This window comes from Baudoinia panamericana (assembly GCF_000338955.1).
Source record: "Baudoinia panamericana UAMH 10762 unplaced genomic scaffold BAUCOscaffold_11, whole genome shotgun sequence".
Lineage (NCBI taxonomy): Eukaryota > Fungi > Ascomycota > Dothideomycetes > Mycosphaerellales > Teratosphaeriaceae > Baudoinia > Baudoinia panamericana.
In genome coordinates, this window is record NW_006911267.1 from 537,157 (window position 1) to 551,228 (window position 14,072).

General features: G+C 55.1%; 8 protein-coding genes across 8 annotated transcripts; 3 read left to right on the forward strand and 5 right to left on the reverse strand.

Annotated features, from left to right (window-relative positions):
* Nucleotides 1–209: 209 nt before the first annotated feature.
* Nucleotides 210–1,388, forward strand: BAUCODRAFT_125251 (uncharacterized protein; the record flags this gene model as incomplete). The annotated part of the gene is made up of 3 exons (XM_007681367.1): nt 210–269; nt 428–790; nt 852–1,388. 3 exons carry the CDS (start codon nt 210–212, stop codon nt 1,386–1,388), a joined length of 960 nt encoding a protein of 319 aa, XP_007679557.1.
* A 61-nt stretch (nt 1,389–1,449) lies between these two features.
* BAUCODRAFT_239045 (uncharacterized protein) lies at nt 1,450–2,690 on the reverse strand. Its single transcript, XM_007681368.1, has 2 exons — nt 2,553–2,690; nt 1,450–2,490 (listed from the first exon to the last, which is right to left on the reverse strand). The coding sequence occupies exon 2, from the start codon at nt 2,445–2,447 to the stop codon at nt 1,512–1,514; it is 936 nt and encodes a 311-aa protein (XP_007679558.1). The 5' UTR covers nt 2,448–2,490; nt 2,553–2,690; the 3' UTR covers nt 1,450–1,511.
* Nucleotides 2,691–2,872: 182 nt separating this feature from the next.
* On the reverse strand, nt 2,873–3,792 carry BAUCODRAFT_75729 (uncharacterized protein; the record flags this gene model as incomplete). Its single annotated transcript, XM_007681169.1, has 3 exons — nt 2,873–3,058; nt 3,120–3,694; nt 3,750–3,792. 3 exons carry the CDS (start codon nt 3,790–3,792, stop codon nt 2,873–2,875), a joined length of 804 nt encoding a protein of 267 aa, XP_007679359.1.
* A 151-nt stretch (nt 3,793–3,943) lies between these two features.
* On the reverse strand, nt 3,944–4,552 carry BAUCODRAFT_150721 (uncharacterized protein; the record flags this gene model as incomplete). The annotated part of the gene is made up of 1 exon (XM_007681369.1): nt 3,944–4,552. The coding sequence occupies one exon, from the start codon at nt 4,550–4,552 to the stop codon at nt 3,944–3,946; it is 609 nt and encodes a 202-aa protein (XP_007679559.1).
* Nucleotides 4,553–4,921: 369 nt separating this feature from the next.
* On the forward strand, nt 4,922–7,338 carry BAUCODRAFT_37076 (uncharacterized protein). Its single transcript, XM_007681045.1, has one exon. The coding sequence runs from the start codon at nt 5,192–5,194 to the stop codon at nt 6,971–6,973; it is 1,782 nt and encodes a 593-aa protein (XP_007679235.1). The 5' UTR covers nt 4,922–5,191; the 3' UTR covers nt 6,974–7,338.
* A 234-nt stretch (nt 7,339–7,572) lies between these two features.
* Nucleotides 7,573–11,362, reverse strand: BAUCODRAFT_150723 (uncharacterized protein; the record flags this gene model as incomplete). The annotated part of the gene is made up of 2 exons (XM_007681370.1): nt 7,573–7,598; nt 7,666–11,362. The coding sequence occupies 2 exons, from the start codon at nt 11,360–11,362 to the stop codon at nt 7,573–7,575; spliced, it is 3,723 nt and encodes a 1,240-aa protein (XP_007679560.1).
* Nucleotides 11,363–11,776: 414 nt separating this feature from the next.
* Nucleotides 11,777–12,638, reverse strand: BAUCODRAFT_37078 (uncharacterized protein). The gene has a single exon (XM_007681046.1). The coding sequence runs from the start codon at nt 12,460–12,462 to the stop codon at nt 12,190–12,192; it is 273 nt and encodes a 90-aa protein (XP_007679236.1). The 5' UTR covers nt 12,463–12,638; the 3' UTR covers nt 11,777–12,189.
* A 275-nt stretch (nt 12,639–12,913) lies between these two features.
* Nucleotides 12,914–13,585, forward strand: BAUCODRAFT_239059 (uncharacterized protein). Its single transcript, XM_007681371.1, has one exon. It carries the CDS (start codon nt 13,079–13,081, stop codon nt 13,496–13,498), a length of 420 nt encoding a protein of 139 aa, XP_007679561.1. The 5' UTR covers nt 12,914–13,078; the 3' UTR covers nt 13,499–13,585.
* Nucleotides 13,586–14,072: the final 487 nt, after the last annotated feature.

Consider the following 14,072-nt stretch of genomic DNA (forward strand, 5'->3'; position numbering starts at 1 on the left):
TGATGCTCGTTCGATTGCGAACCGAATGATATAAAGCTACCGGCGACCCTCCATCGCTCGGACAAATTCCTCATCACTGCCGCATTTCTACCTTACAAGTCTACCATCTCACCTTTGCATAAAGCTCTCTCTAACCTGCTTTCACCACGGCCTTCTCTTGCAACGACTTACACGCCGTTGCTTTCCAGTCGTGAGGAAAGCAGAACAAGATGTTGCTGTCAACTGAGGACTTGCTGAAGACATCCAGGATGCACCCGGAGATCAAAGAGGTAAGCTTTCGTCTGCTACCACCAACAACACTGTCAAAGCTCGCTCATACAATAGTGCTTTACAGTACCTCGACAAGAATCCACTAAATCTCCCACCGTTTGGAGACATCCCAGCACAACGAGCGCTCATTGCCCACGTCGAAGCCGAAGGCCTGAAGCTGGCCGGAGATGCGGAACCTACGCTCATCGAAGAGGAGCGTCAGATACGCATGCGTGACGGCTATCTTAGCACGATCAAGATTCACAGACCTGCTTTCATACCAGCAGCAGGCAGTCCGCTGGTCGTGCTGTATTTCGGCGGCGGTTGGGTGTCTGGCTCTCGCCACCAACTGACACCGACTGCGAGGGCATTCGTGAGGCTGTTTGGTGCCGTTGTGACAACCGTCGACTACCGGCTCGCACCGGAGAGTCCGTTTCCCACCGCCCAAGAAGACTGCTGGGACAGCACCAAGTGGATTGCCATGCATGCCCGGGAACTGCACGCCGATCCCAGCAAAGGGTTTGTCGTTGGTGGGATCTCGGTGCGTATTCCATCCTCGCTATCTAACACAACGCTAAAGGTCTCCCCCCTTTCAATTGTAGGCTGGTGGCTGTAGTGCGCTCGTAGTGGCGAACCTAGCGCAAACTGAACGGCTCGGGCCAAAGATAACAGGGATGTGGATCAGCGCCGCACCGATCATGGAGCAGGAGCATGTACCGGAGGAGTTCCAGGCGCACTTTATCTCTCGAGAGCACAATCGACGTGCGCCGATCATTACGACGGAAGGCTTGGAGGCTATGCAACAGAAAGGAATTTGGGACCTGCGGTCGCCTATGCGCTGCCCTATTCTGTTTCAAGACCGTGTCCCGCTGTCAAGCCTGCCACCTGCATACTTTCAGGTCTGCGGACTAGACCCGCTCAGAGACGATGGCTTGATCTACGAGGATATGTTGAAGCGGGCTGGCGTCGACACGATGCTCAGCTTTTATCCTGGTTGCCCGCACGCGCATTTTGCGTTCTTCCCAGGCTTGGCGGTCAGCATAGAGGCGGTGGCAGATATCGCGATTGGAGTGGGTTGGCTGCTAGGAACGAAGATTGCGGCGGCGGATGGGTTGCGTGCACTTGCGCTACCTTCGTAGCCGTGAACTGCTCGGCAATACGTGCCGGGTAAACCGCCTTAGCAACGAATGCTTATCGGTCACTCAGTGTCCTTTACCGCGGCTCAACTGATGGACATTGCAATATAGTACACCGATACCGCCTCAGCTGCCAATCTTTCCTCGGACCCACTTACCGATTTCATCAATCGACTGATCCGCTTCCGGGGCGCGACCTGCCATGAACTCGAAGACGTGTTGTTGAGCATCATGGACTTTGAGAATAACCTCGACGCCAGCTTGCTTCAACTTGTTCGCCATACGCGTCGAATCCGAGCGTAACATGTCATATCCTGCTGCACTTATCCAGTGCGGTGGCAATCCGCTTAGCTCATTGTCGGCCGCATATAGCGCGCTGATTAAGGGGTCATTGGGATCGGCGCCATTCTTTGTGTACCGCTCACGGAGCTTAGCCATATTCTCAACGGTGTTCAACACATCATTGTCGGCATTGGTCTTGAGGCTCTCGCTGGTTTGACCGACGGTATCGTACCACGGCGACAGCGATACAGCAGCCCCTGGCGCTGGAAGTCCATCCCGTGCGATCTTCAACGGCACACTAGTCGCCAAGCCGCCGCCACAGGAATCACCTGCTGTGACGATATGCTTACCCTCGAAGCCTTGATCCAGCAGCCATCTGTAAGCATTGACGCAATCATCAATAGCTGCCGGAAAGGGCGACTCCGGTGCGAGTCGGTAGTCGACCATGAGCGCCCAGGTGTTGCATGCTTTAGCCAGGTGAGCGGCGAGCTTGCGATGACTTGTGAGGGATCCAAAGGTATAGCCTCCGCCGTGCATGAAGAGAATGGCGTGCTTCGAAGAGGCAGACAATGGCATGATCCATTTGGCGGGGCGATGATGCTCGCCAGGAAGCGTGATATCCTCATATGAGGTATCTGGAACCTCTGTGGCTACCGACTCCACTTGATCGTACAAAACTCTTTCTAGATAAATGTTCTCAGTTGTTGGAGAGTGAGCACTAATCCGTCGAAAGAGGTCGGTCAGAACGCCTGACTCCTTGCTTGGGGTCATTGTAGTCATCGAAATTAATATGATGTTCGAAGACCGTCGTAAACATGTCTCGCTGTTGCAAGGGTGAGTACGCTGGCTGGTAGCTGCCTGCAATGATGTCAGTCAAAAGCTTACATGTGCTCTTGTCACATCGGCACGCCATTCTATTTCCGATCCGAAAAGCATTCTCTTCCCAACTCCATATATGGCATACAACCATATGAGTGAGCGACAGGCCGCCCAAACCTAGCGAAAACATCCGGGGACGACAACATCTCCGGATCGCGGAGGGCAGTCACCTAGTCTACGCCGATGAGGCTGCTAGATTGACCTGTGCTGCGTTCAATTGCACGCGTATGGTCAAAGAAAGTAGGTAAACAAAGTGAGCAGTCTTCTGTCTGCAGTAAGCCGCATCCTTGCAAGTGCACTCGCGCTGCATGGAAACATGACCGACTCTATCGAACCGTATACCCTCCGTCTAACTTTACGTCGACTCCATTAATGTTGAGCGCTTCATCCTGGCACAGGAAGTAGATTATGCGTGCGACTTCAGACGGTTCGGCGAACCTCCCTGTAGGAATAGCAGCTTGATACTCTTCCCTCATCTTTGCGTCCGCCCAAGCTTTCTTACCCAGCTCCGTCTGCCATGGTCTCATCAGCTGCTGACAATAGAACACCGGAACTTGAGAAAGAGCTACTCACCCAAACAGGTCCCGGACTTATGGAGTTTGCAGTTATCCCAATCGGTCCCCATTCGCTCGCCATACACTTTGTCAACCCAATCAGACCAGCCTTGCTCGCGCAATAAGCCCCATGGTGGTGGAGAGCGACATGTGCAGCTTGACTGGCTATATTGACGATGCGTCCGCCGAGTGCTGGAGAAGCCGTAGCACTCTTCTTAGCGGCCATGTACAGTCTCGCAAAGCTCTGACCAACGATGGTTGGTCCGAACAGATTTATGTTGTAATGCCGCAGCACATCTTCGGGGGTTGTATCCTCGAGCGGACTCAAGTTCACATAGCCTGCTGCGTTGACCAAGATGCTGGGGAAGGCCGCATCGTCCTCTGCAATCGCGGCGAATGCCCGGCTCACAGACTCGGGCGAGGTAATGTCACATTCGTAGGTGGCAATGTTGCCGGTAGCAGCGGCCTCGCCGTCGTGATCGAAGACATCTGAAAGCGTCTGTTTCACTCTATGGGCCTCGAAAGGCGCATAGAGTAGCGCAAGCTTGGCGCCATTGGACCTGAGAAGCTTGCCCGTAGCACTGCCAATGCCGCCTAAGTACACGTTCAGTGAACAGAGCAGCAGTCATAATCAAGCAGCCTACCATACCTATTCCGCCCGCTATGATGGCGAGTCGTGATGAGAGCGCCATTGCAGTAGATAGAGGGCATAGTTGGAGAGCGACATTCGCCGCTTCAAAATGCGGGGAATCTTCGCTGCAATGGTCGTTCGAAAACGGCCATTGCATCGTACTAAATGGGTACGATTCCACGCTCAGGTCGAGGCGCAATCCCCCACTACAATCACTTTGCAGCCTTCGTATGGCGTACCTGGACATTGATGCTAACCGTAGGCGTTCTGGGGACTGGATGCCCGTCAAGAGACTTGATCGCACCATCTCTGTACGGCTTCAGCTCCGGGTTACGGTCAACGACGTCTCGAACAGATGTGGCGGCTATTGCTGATAGTCTGTTGAGCTGGCGTATCAGAGTCAGCCGTACCTCGTCTGCCGTTGCGCCCTTGTTCGCCACGCGGTTAAGCTCATCGTGCGTCTCCCGCAATGCCCTGTTAACGTCGGCACCTCTGCATCTCCGTACAAGAGCAAGCTCTTGAAAGACCCGCTCCACGTATTGCGTTCCTCGTGGTATCGTGCTGGCATAGGCTAAGCACGTGCGACGTAGCATGTCAATTGCTTCATCTGTATTGTAGGTTCCGGCTTCAAGGCTCGCAATGAGTTCCTCAGCAAGGTTATCTAGACAAAGCTTCGCAGATTTAGCAGCTAACACAGCGGACTCTGTGCCAGCATAGCCATGCCATATCCCAACGCTCGCAAGCACTGCTGCACTAGCTATGCAGCCGAATAGGCCGCCCGTGACTAAGGCAGCAGGCACGAGAGCAGCGGCCTTCGCCATGTTGTCTTGTGTCTGCTCGGGCACTTTAACGGCCTTCGTAATCCGATGCTCGGGTTGGGATGTCGAGGCATTGGCTACCGGTGCGTTCCCGGATGATTCTCCTCTGTCTGTCGTAATGGGGGTACATTTCGACAACGACAACGATCTGCTGTTCAGAAGCGGCCTCGGTGTAGGCTTACTTCCAGCCACACATGTATCCAGGGAACCAATAGCGGCTTTAGCTTGGCTGGACCTCCTACGCTGCGGATTCCTCCTGGCTCTCTTCGGGCCTGCAGAAGAGGCTGCTTCTCCTGTGCTCTCCGACGCAGCCATTGAACGACTTGCGTTCCTAGCGACAGCCGCTCTTCAGGGATATGCGATGTCTTACCCTCTGTGCAAGCTTGCCAAATCAGATTCGTAGGCCCGGAAGGTCCCGCACCTTACGCTCGCCACCCTGCTGTGGCTGGGTCTGCATAGATCAAACGGGCGTTCGGAGCAATGTGCCTTCGTCACTGACACAAGAGCCTGCCATCTCCCGCATTGAATTAGTCACGCGGGGTTGGACAGCCTGCAGTTACCCCCGGGTTCTCGCTCATTGAGCCAACATGAATACATGTGCTTCTCGCGTGCTCAGGACGCCAGACTCTGCTCCGACTTAGCATGTCCAGCAAGTGGTCGCTCATCCTGAAGACGTTCACGGCATATGCAGTAGTAAGCGAAGTCTACAGAAGCAGCAAAGGCCGACCCGAACGCACATTGAGGGAGCGTGCCGTCAACGCGACCAAAGTGTGGCGCAGCATCTGGTTTAACGCCACTTGCCCCAGTCTGACGACACATTCAGCCTGTGACCAACCTCACCCGTCTCCGATCCGACCTCTTTCGCGCAACAACAACATGCACGCATTGCATGAAGGCGCAGAACTTAGAGGCGAGTCTGGAAAGACTTACCTGGCCGTAAGTGCTCTGGGCCAGGAGAATGTATGGACCGCCGTCGACAAGGATGACGTGAGCACCATTGTTGTGCTGAAAGGTCCGGCTTCCACGGACATTGGCACATCATGGCCTCGCTTTCAGCACGAGATGATCATGCATGAGCTTTTCAAGGAATGTAAGCATGTACGCAAACAAGTTGACCGGATTCCGCCCGTGCAGGGTAGCACCAGCCCGCCGATCCTGGTCCTGGAGATGATGGAGACGACGTTATGGGACGCGCGGAAGATGCGATCCTTCACCACCGAGGAGGTCAAACTGGTCGCGACCTACATCTTACTTGGGCTGGCTGAGATACATCAGCGTGGGTTGGTCTTTGCCGACTTGAAGATGCAAAACGTCATGATCAATGGCTTTAGTGCATCCGAGTCTAACAGCGGCAAGCTTTTGGCCAAGCTTGGAGATCTTGGCATTGTGATGTCTCCCTCACGTGGTAAGGTGCAACCGGTTACATACCGAGCACCGGAGGTCTACTTCAAGGGCGAAATCACCCAGGCCGCGGATATCTGGGCCTTCGGCTTGGTATACTGTCACTTGCTGGAAGCCCAGAAGCGCTTCACACGACCTGGCTTGTACGATGATCTTTACACTGGAACGGGAACGATGCCCGAACGAGAGCAAGCAATGCGCTATGCGCTATCCGACGATTATGACGTTGGCCACGTCGACTACTTCAAAGGTTGTCCGCTGCCGTACCGGGATGAGCGCAAAGAGATTGGCCATCAATGGGAGGAGCTTCGCAAGCGTGGCCTCGAGGAAGACGACATTTCCTTCCTGAAGAAAGTCCTTGTGCCAGATCCCAGAGAGCGGCCAACTGCCCAAGCTATCTTGATGTCTCGTTGGTTTGGGGGCGACGGTGATCTAGAACCCACGAAATCGTCCTCTCACGTTGACGATCCACCTGACAGCAGTGAAGTTGGTGTCACTAACGGCTCAGCTCCACCTGCAAGACATAGACGCGACGCTAGTAGCAGCGGACCAGCCGGACCAGGATCCATAGCGATGCCAACGCCACGACCAGAGGCGTTGCTCAGAGGTCAAAGCCAAGCACTGTATACGCCATCCGTAACAACACCAGCTGCAGTCCAGGCAGGTCCTTGGATTCCACCTGGAACTGCAGGTGGAACCCAAGTGTTCAACACACTAGCGCAAAAGCACAGCGAAAGCACGAACCCTCTCCGCAGTCACCCACTAATGGCAAGTGTCCTCTCTCCGCCCGCGGAGGAGCCGGCCGCTGAAGATAAGGCCATGATGGCTAGCGATGATGCTATGGACGGCGTGGAGAAGGAGCATGCAGGCGCAAACGGCCAGACTAACCCAGTGTCACCACCTACGTCGCCGCCTCCAATGTACAGAGGCACAACCCAGCCCAACGTACTGTCCCCTGACCGCCGTCCGCAGCCCTATAGCAGGTCGTCGACTTCAGGAGGGACGTGGCTCAATTACCGGTAACGCACCGCTACCTATAACTATGATTTAAAGGGAGGCCGGAGAACGATTAGCGCACTTTTGGTTGCACCTTTTACACCATGTGGCGGTCCTGAGGGGAAGGGCTCCACTGTAAGGGTTATGTACAATACCTGACGAGTGTACGATGCGCAACAGGTTCACTTTCTGTTGTAGGCTATGCATGGTTATAGGAGCTTTCTGGGAGGAATGAATGACGGTTCGGTTGACGACGGGAAAGCAGGTTCATGGCGGTTAGTGCGGCAAAAGGTTTGCTGCAGGGTGAAGGTACCTTTATGAGATATAGATATAGACTCACGATCACATACCAATCGAAAGTGTACCTCACACGTACGTGTTGGAGAAGCTCACCTCATGCATAATCTTGTCTACCACGGGACTCTTACACGCGTCACGAGCGGCAATGCACCACTTCTGATGACCACGGCGAGAAGCGGCTCGGCAGGAAAGTCTGGTCTTAACGAGCGAATATGTACACGTTCCACAGCCCGTGCCACTCGCATGATGCTCCGCACCACACAGAGCTGACGCTGTCGCTGCGATTTCACAGCACGTATACTTCACCATCAAAGTCGTAGCACTCCTCAAAAGCCAAAGGGGTTCTGCGGTGCTACAACAAGTCACGTCAGCATCCGTCACCACGCACGGACACCTTCTCGGCAGGTTGCGATACTTACTAGCTTTAGCCAAATTCGCCCGCCCCGTTGGCTGCGGCATCAACGGATTCGCTACGGGAGTCCCGAACCTGACCGGTGGTGCAGGGCCAGTCTTCTGCGGCACAAGTGGTGTGACGGGCTGACTCGGACCGAACACGCCGCCCGTTTGTTGAGGCGGTAGTTGCGGTGGCGGAGCTTGTTGTGGGAACCCGCTCGGGAATCCTGTGGGTTGTGACAAATTGAAGGAGGGTTGCTGCTGCTGCTGTTGTGGAAAGGCCATGGGCTGCTGTGGGAAGCCGGTCTGCTGCGGTGGAAAGCCGGTCTGCTGGGGTTGGAAGCCTGGTTGTTGTTGCTGGAAGCCGGTCTGTTGCGGTAGGTAGCCGGTCTGCTGAGGTTGGAACCCCGTCTGCTGCGGCACGAAGCTGTTCGACAATCCGGAAGGTACAGGCTGGAAAGGTTGCCGTGGTGGATCAGCAAATGGACTACCCGTCTGCTGCCCGTTAACCAGAGCTTGCTGGTAGCTTGGCTGAGCGAAGCCAGGCTGCTGTGCTTGCATATAGCCGGTCTGTTGCGGATACTGTTGCATCGCCTGTGCTTGTCCGAACTGACTTTGCGGCTGGAACGCCATACCCGTTGGTTGCGGCTGTAGGGCGGGGAAGTTCTGCTGCATGGCTTGAATGCCGTTAGTTTGCGGTCTCTGCTGAGCGAAGCCGGTGGGCTGCTGATAGAGTGGTTGCGGCTGGAAGCCCGTCTGCTGGTAGCTCAGCTGCTGCTGTTGCGGGTAGCCTGTGAGCTGCGGCTGCAGAGGCGGCGGGCCGAACTGCTGCTGCGGGTTGAAGCCTGGCGCACTCGCTGCCCTAGGAGGAGGAGCTAGGCCTGTAGGCGTAGGCTGTTGCATGGTAGCGGGTGGCTGAGGCCGTTGCCTCGGCGGTGCGAGCGCGGCGATCTTGTCGAACAGCGCTTGGTCCGCTAGTGGTGGTTGCTGCTGTGCCGTCTGTTGTGGTTGTACAGAGACTTCAGCTTGTGCTGGTGCTGGTTGCGGTGCTGGTGCTGGGGCAGCTGTAGGCTGCAATGGCATTGCCAACAACGACAGATCATCATTCAGCTTCGGGGTCTGCGCTTGTGGCCGTGGTGGCTCCGCAGGCTTTGGCGTCTCTTGCACCGGCGCCGGTGCCGTCCTTGCAGGCTTGACATCCCAAGCGTCATCGTCAAACCCGCCTGCGGCCTGCCGCTCCGGTGCACTAGTAAGAGGCGTAGCCCTCGCATCAGCAGGAGCTTCTCTTCTCGCCGGTGCTTCACCCTGCTTGAAAGCTGCCTCATCGATCGTATCATTCGTCTGCACTGCTGGTGCAGGTCTACCTTTCCTCGTGTTGTTCCTCAACGCGCCTCCGGGGCCCGAGAACAGACCACCGCTGCCGCCAGTCGCAGCTCCATTGACAGGGCGAATTTCATCGTCCGGGTGCACAGTTGGAGACGCGGGCGCGCCACCGCTCTTCGTACTTGTCCGACCGTACTTGGCATCAAGGAACTTCATAACGCGTAAAATGTCGCCTTCTTTCAATCCCAGCGTGCGCAGAAGTTGCTCGTTGACTTCCGGCAGGATCTCCGGAGTCATCTGGTCACGACTGAACGCGCTCGCGTACCTCCCACAGATCTGATAATTGACGCCACATTGCAGGAAGAAGTCAAACCAGTAATCTTCATCCTCGCCCCTCTTCTTCCTCTCCGCTGCAGTATCACCGCTACTCGCTGGTCTCTGCACGCTAGCTCCAGCAGAACCATTAGTATGCGGCGCAGCAGATTCAGCATCCTTCTTCTTGATAGTGGACTGGCGCTTGATCTCCGATAGTGGCTTATCGTCGTCTAGACTAACGCCAGTTGCTTTCTCAGTATATTCGATATCTTCGATCGACATTTTCGCGACCGCGACAGCAATCTTGACGCCGTTCATCTTGTGCAGGTGGATCTTGCCTTCACGAAGGCCGATGAACTCGGCTTCAACTTTGAAGGTTCCGGAGCGGTCAGTCCAGGTGCGAACGCGGGCTGGGTTGGGTTTGCTTCGTGAAGATGATTGGTCCTTGGTAGCGTGGTTAGAATCTGAGCTTCGATGAGCGCGAGAGGAGCCTCGCTCGGGTATGCCACCGGTGGAGTCACGACTCGTGCCGTTCTTGGCTGCCTGCTTTGCGAGCCGCTCTTCCTCCATGCGATTCTGCTCGATTGTACTGCGTGCTGCATTCAGGCCCGTCACCGCTTCCGAACCTCTTGGGACGGTGCCGGTGATCTCGACGTAGCTGGCGGGTACCACGCCTTCCTTTCCGTTCCGCAAGCGTCGCACCATCCACCACTCCTCACTCTTCGTGTCGTCCAACACAATCACCTCATCGTCTACCGCCACGCTGACTTCGTCTTCGCCTTGCGCCATGAATTCGTACAGCATCTTTCCCTTTTTCCATCCTTCTGCCCCGGTGCCTTTCGTTGCAGCGTCCAGTATCTCTCTAAATCCTTCAGCTCTCGACGCACCTGCGAGCTCACCAAGCAACTGCACGATCTCTTTCGCTGTATCTTTCGCACCTGCGTGAAAGTCGATGCTCTTGCTAGGCCGCACTAGTTCCACGAACACATGTTTGCCCTCGATCGAGTAATGTGTAAGCTTCTCAGCAGTCCACTCCTGGCTCGGTCCGTCTCGAGTCTTCTCAGGACTGATCATTATGATGCCTTTCGCAAGGTTGAGACCCAGGGTGGTTGGCATCTTCTTGTTCTTACCCATGTGGGACACCATCTCGTGGATGTTGTAAAGGCGGAAACCTCCGGGACTTCGGAGATTGGTGTCGTCAAACTCGTCTTCCGCAGGAGTGAAGCCTGCAGGGGAATATGTAGAGCTGGATACTTGGCGGTTATATGGCGGCGACGGTTGGACACCAGCTGGTTCGAAAGATCGTGAGGAAGCGTATTGCGTTGGTGGAGGCGATGATAAGTGTTGTGATTGAGGACGTCGAGGCATAGGTGGCGGAGCATCATCTTCTTCGCTTTCTTCGGGGGTGTACTGTGGCCTTGAGGGTAGGGGTGGAGACGCCACCTCACGCTCAATGCTGGCACCGCCAGTCCTTTGCGCAATGATGCCTGCCAAAGCCGCCGCTGGGTTGTTGGTAGCCGGTTCGGGCGACGGTGTCGGTCCTAGTCCGGGGTCGGGATAGTCCGCTTCGCCCGGTATAGGTTCATCTACAGCCGTCGATCTTGAAGGCATAGGTGGCGGCGCAAGGTCTCGCTGCATTGGTGGTGGGGAGAGAACGCGAGCTGCTGCTGGGGCGGATGGAGCACTCGCCGCCGCCGCACCATTCCCGCTCGCCTTCTCAATATAGATGGCTGGCGCGAAGCCATACTCGCCATTCAACCCTACCAACGTCCAGTCCGGATCGGTGTCATCGTATACCTGCAGCCTCGCCTCTTCGCGGAAGCTCAGCTCTTCGTCCGTCTGCTTGCTGTAATCATACAATGCCTTGGCTTGAAAGGCAGGCTGCGCTTTCTCCACATAGTTATTGGGCACCAGTCCCTCCGGCTCGTCATCCTCATCACTTGTGGCCTTCTTCTTACACTTCCACCAATCGTCATCGGCGCTCTTCTCGAGCACGAAAAGCAAGTCGCCTTCCTTGATCTCGAGTTCTTCGTCGGATTGCGGGGCGTAGTCGTAGAGAGCGCGACAAACGTCGAGGAAGACCATTGTGAAGAAGCGTGCCTGCCTCTTCGGGGATTGAATGAATAGATATGCAAGTGTTGAACTGCCGCGCCGTGAGACTTCACACGAGGGTTGGCTGTCTGGTGTGGCTGGCCGGCCTTCGGAGATTTGATGACGAGGGTGACGGAGTCGCGACCAGTGCCATTCGATGCTGTAGAAGGGAGAACTTGGAGAGTGAGATCGTTAAGACGACGGTGTGCAGAACGCGTGGAGATGTGTCTTTGATCGTTTGCTACAGGAATCTGTTTCCGTCTCGAACATTGGCAGCTTGGCTGCTGCACCAAGCGTCATCCCCGTATATGCACGTGCCCGGGCCGATGAGGCTCCGCCTTTAACCCCCGAGTACCGCAGAACAATTGCACCTAACGTGTACTTCTCATCCCACCGTTCTGCGTATCTCTGACACGTCATCACCAGGTGCGACAATAACGTGGTACTTCCTCAACTTCACGGCTTTGTGGTCGCTACGCGCAGGCTGCCTACATGATTCTTGAGGATAGTACGGAAGCAGCGCCGGCCACGTGGTCATGGTTGATCATCATTGCCAGCTCGTGGCAATGATGGTACATGTTTGGATGCTCACGAAGTCACGATCTGACCATATGTACATCACCTTGCCTTCGAGAATTAGTAGTACGGACTATCTCATTGACCAGTGAATGGAAATGACCGCACCTCCGGCCCCTATCATCCGACGTGCGGTATGCTAATGAACCAACTCGGTGTCCGAAACACTGCAGGTGGTAGGAACAACAGTGTGCGTATCATCTCCCCGAGCAACATGAGTCGAGCGATGATACACATGCACGGCCTCAGGACTGAACTCGAAGTTGCGAACAAGCCTCCCCCCGGTTGGTTATCCCCAAGTATTCCATCGCTACCAGGAGCGGGGGCACGCCAGTTGCGAGCAAGGCTGAAGCTCTCCATAGCCATATGACAGCGGCGGAAGGTAAGAGCAGATTCCATCCTGCCACATTAACTGCGCCGCAAGCCGCCGCGGCACCGGTCACGATGGAGAGAAACGAGTCCGCGTCGGCCGGGTGTTCGCCGAAGCATGGTATCATGGAAACGTCGCGCTTCGTCATTGCCACTTTTCAGTAAGTACAGAGGGCCGTATGATCCCGAGTATGAGAGATTCCAAGCAACTCCTGAAGCTTGCCTTCTGGCGGCTCGGCCAGATCGATGATTACAAGTAGAGTAGCGACCGATTTTTGTTTGATCGAACGATAGAATGTAGGTTGGTATAAAGCACACATCTCACCTGTGATTTCGTATCCCCTTCGCTTCTTGTCGTGGCGGCGAGGCTTGCTCGATGCTCATGCTCGACTCATTCATGTTTCAGCAACCATTGCTTCTGCGGCGCAGAACCTGTTGCAATCCCAACTGCACGTACGTGGCTTGGGTTCAAATGACGGCATTTAGCAGTATACCACGACAAGAAGAGGTATTTCGCCGAGATGGTGTGCTGGAAACACTAGCCGCGAGCATTCACAGAGTAGGCAACTGCAAGAGCCTTGCTCCTGCCCTTTCGGTCATTCACGTTGCCACGCAACGAGACTTTCACCTACCCCAACAACGACTCCATACAATCCTACATCATATTATTCACATTGTCAGCTTACGCAAGACTAAAACCGATATCGTCATTTCCTTCCCATCCTAGGTTTCTGTGCTCAGGCGTCGCACCGCTATGCAACGAACATGGCAAATTCGCCCCTCCTAACCCACCAAATCAACTCCCGCGCCGTTAAGCTGCGATGCGGTGAGGATCAGCTCAACGGCTCCCTCAACCTTATCAGCAACGACGAGTACTTTAACAGAGTCTTTCCAAACTTCTTCCATATCTCGGCGTCTGAGACACCGCCATTCCACCGAGTGACAGCACCGTACATCATCCTCCACGCAGTCCAAGGGATCTCATGGATCCAGAGCCATTTACTACCTGGGCAGCTGTCTGGAGCTTTTGTTGCCGTTACCGACTCGGAGGAGGTGTGGGAAGCCGTTGAAATGGGCGACAATAGCGCGTTGATAGGCGACATTGACCTCCAATCTAGCGAGTTTTCTCCGGTAAGGTTCTCGTCTTCAAGCATACAGCTTCCGCAAGTAAGCGAGTCTAGCTGACAGCACCATCAGCGTATCAAAGTCTTCAAAGATACCGTCATCGCTCTGCCCAAGAATATTCTTCTCGGCACTCACGAGAAGGTTCATGCCTTCCCACCCATTCCCGTCAAACCAGAGACCGCCTGGCTCATCAACAAAATCATAACCGAAGCTGCCCGCCCGCTAAACAAGACCATGAGCGGCCAACTTACTAGGAAGTCTGTGATAGTCCAACTGCCGGCGAAGCTTGTCACCGCTAATGTATTGCTGCAGGTACATGCACGACCACCTAGGTCGCTTTACGGACAACAACAAGCTTCTTAGGCAGGGTCACGAGCTATACAGCCTAAGAGGTAAGCGTGGTCGCCGCTACATACATGTTGCGTAGCGTTGAGTGAGTTGCTAACCTGGGGAATGCAGGCAATCTAGCCATCTTCACGAAACCTGTGTGGAACAGCTTATGCTACTCAAATAGCGATAGCGGGTGGAAGGTAACGCCAACGTATTGGCGCCCATGGTTCGTCGATCTGCGTGAGGTGGCGCCTGCGCCTATTCGTACGGTAGTCGCCAAGGCGGACAAGACAGAGAGCTTGGC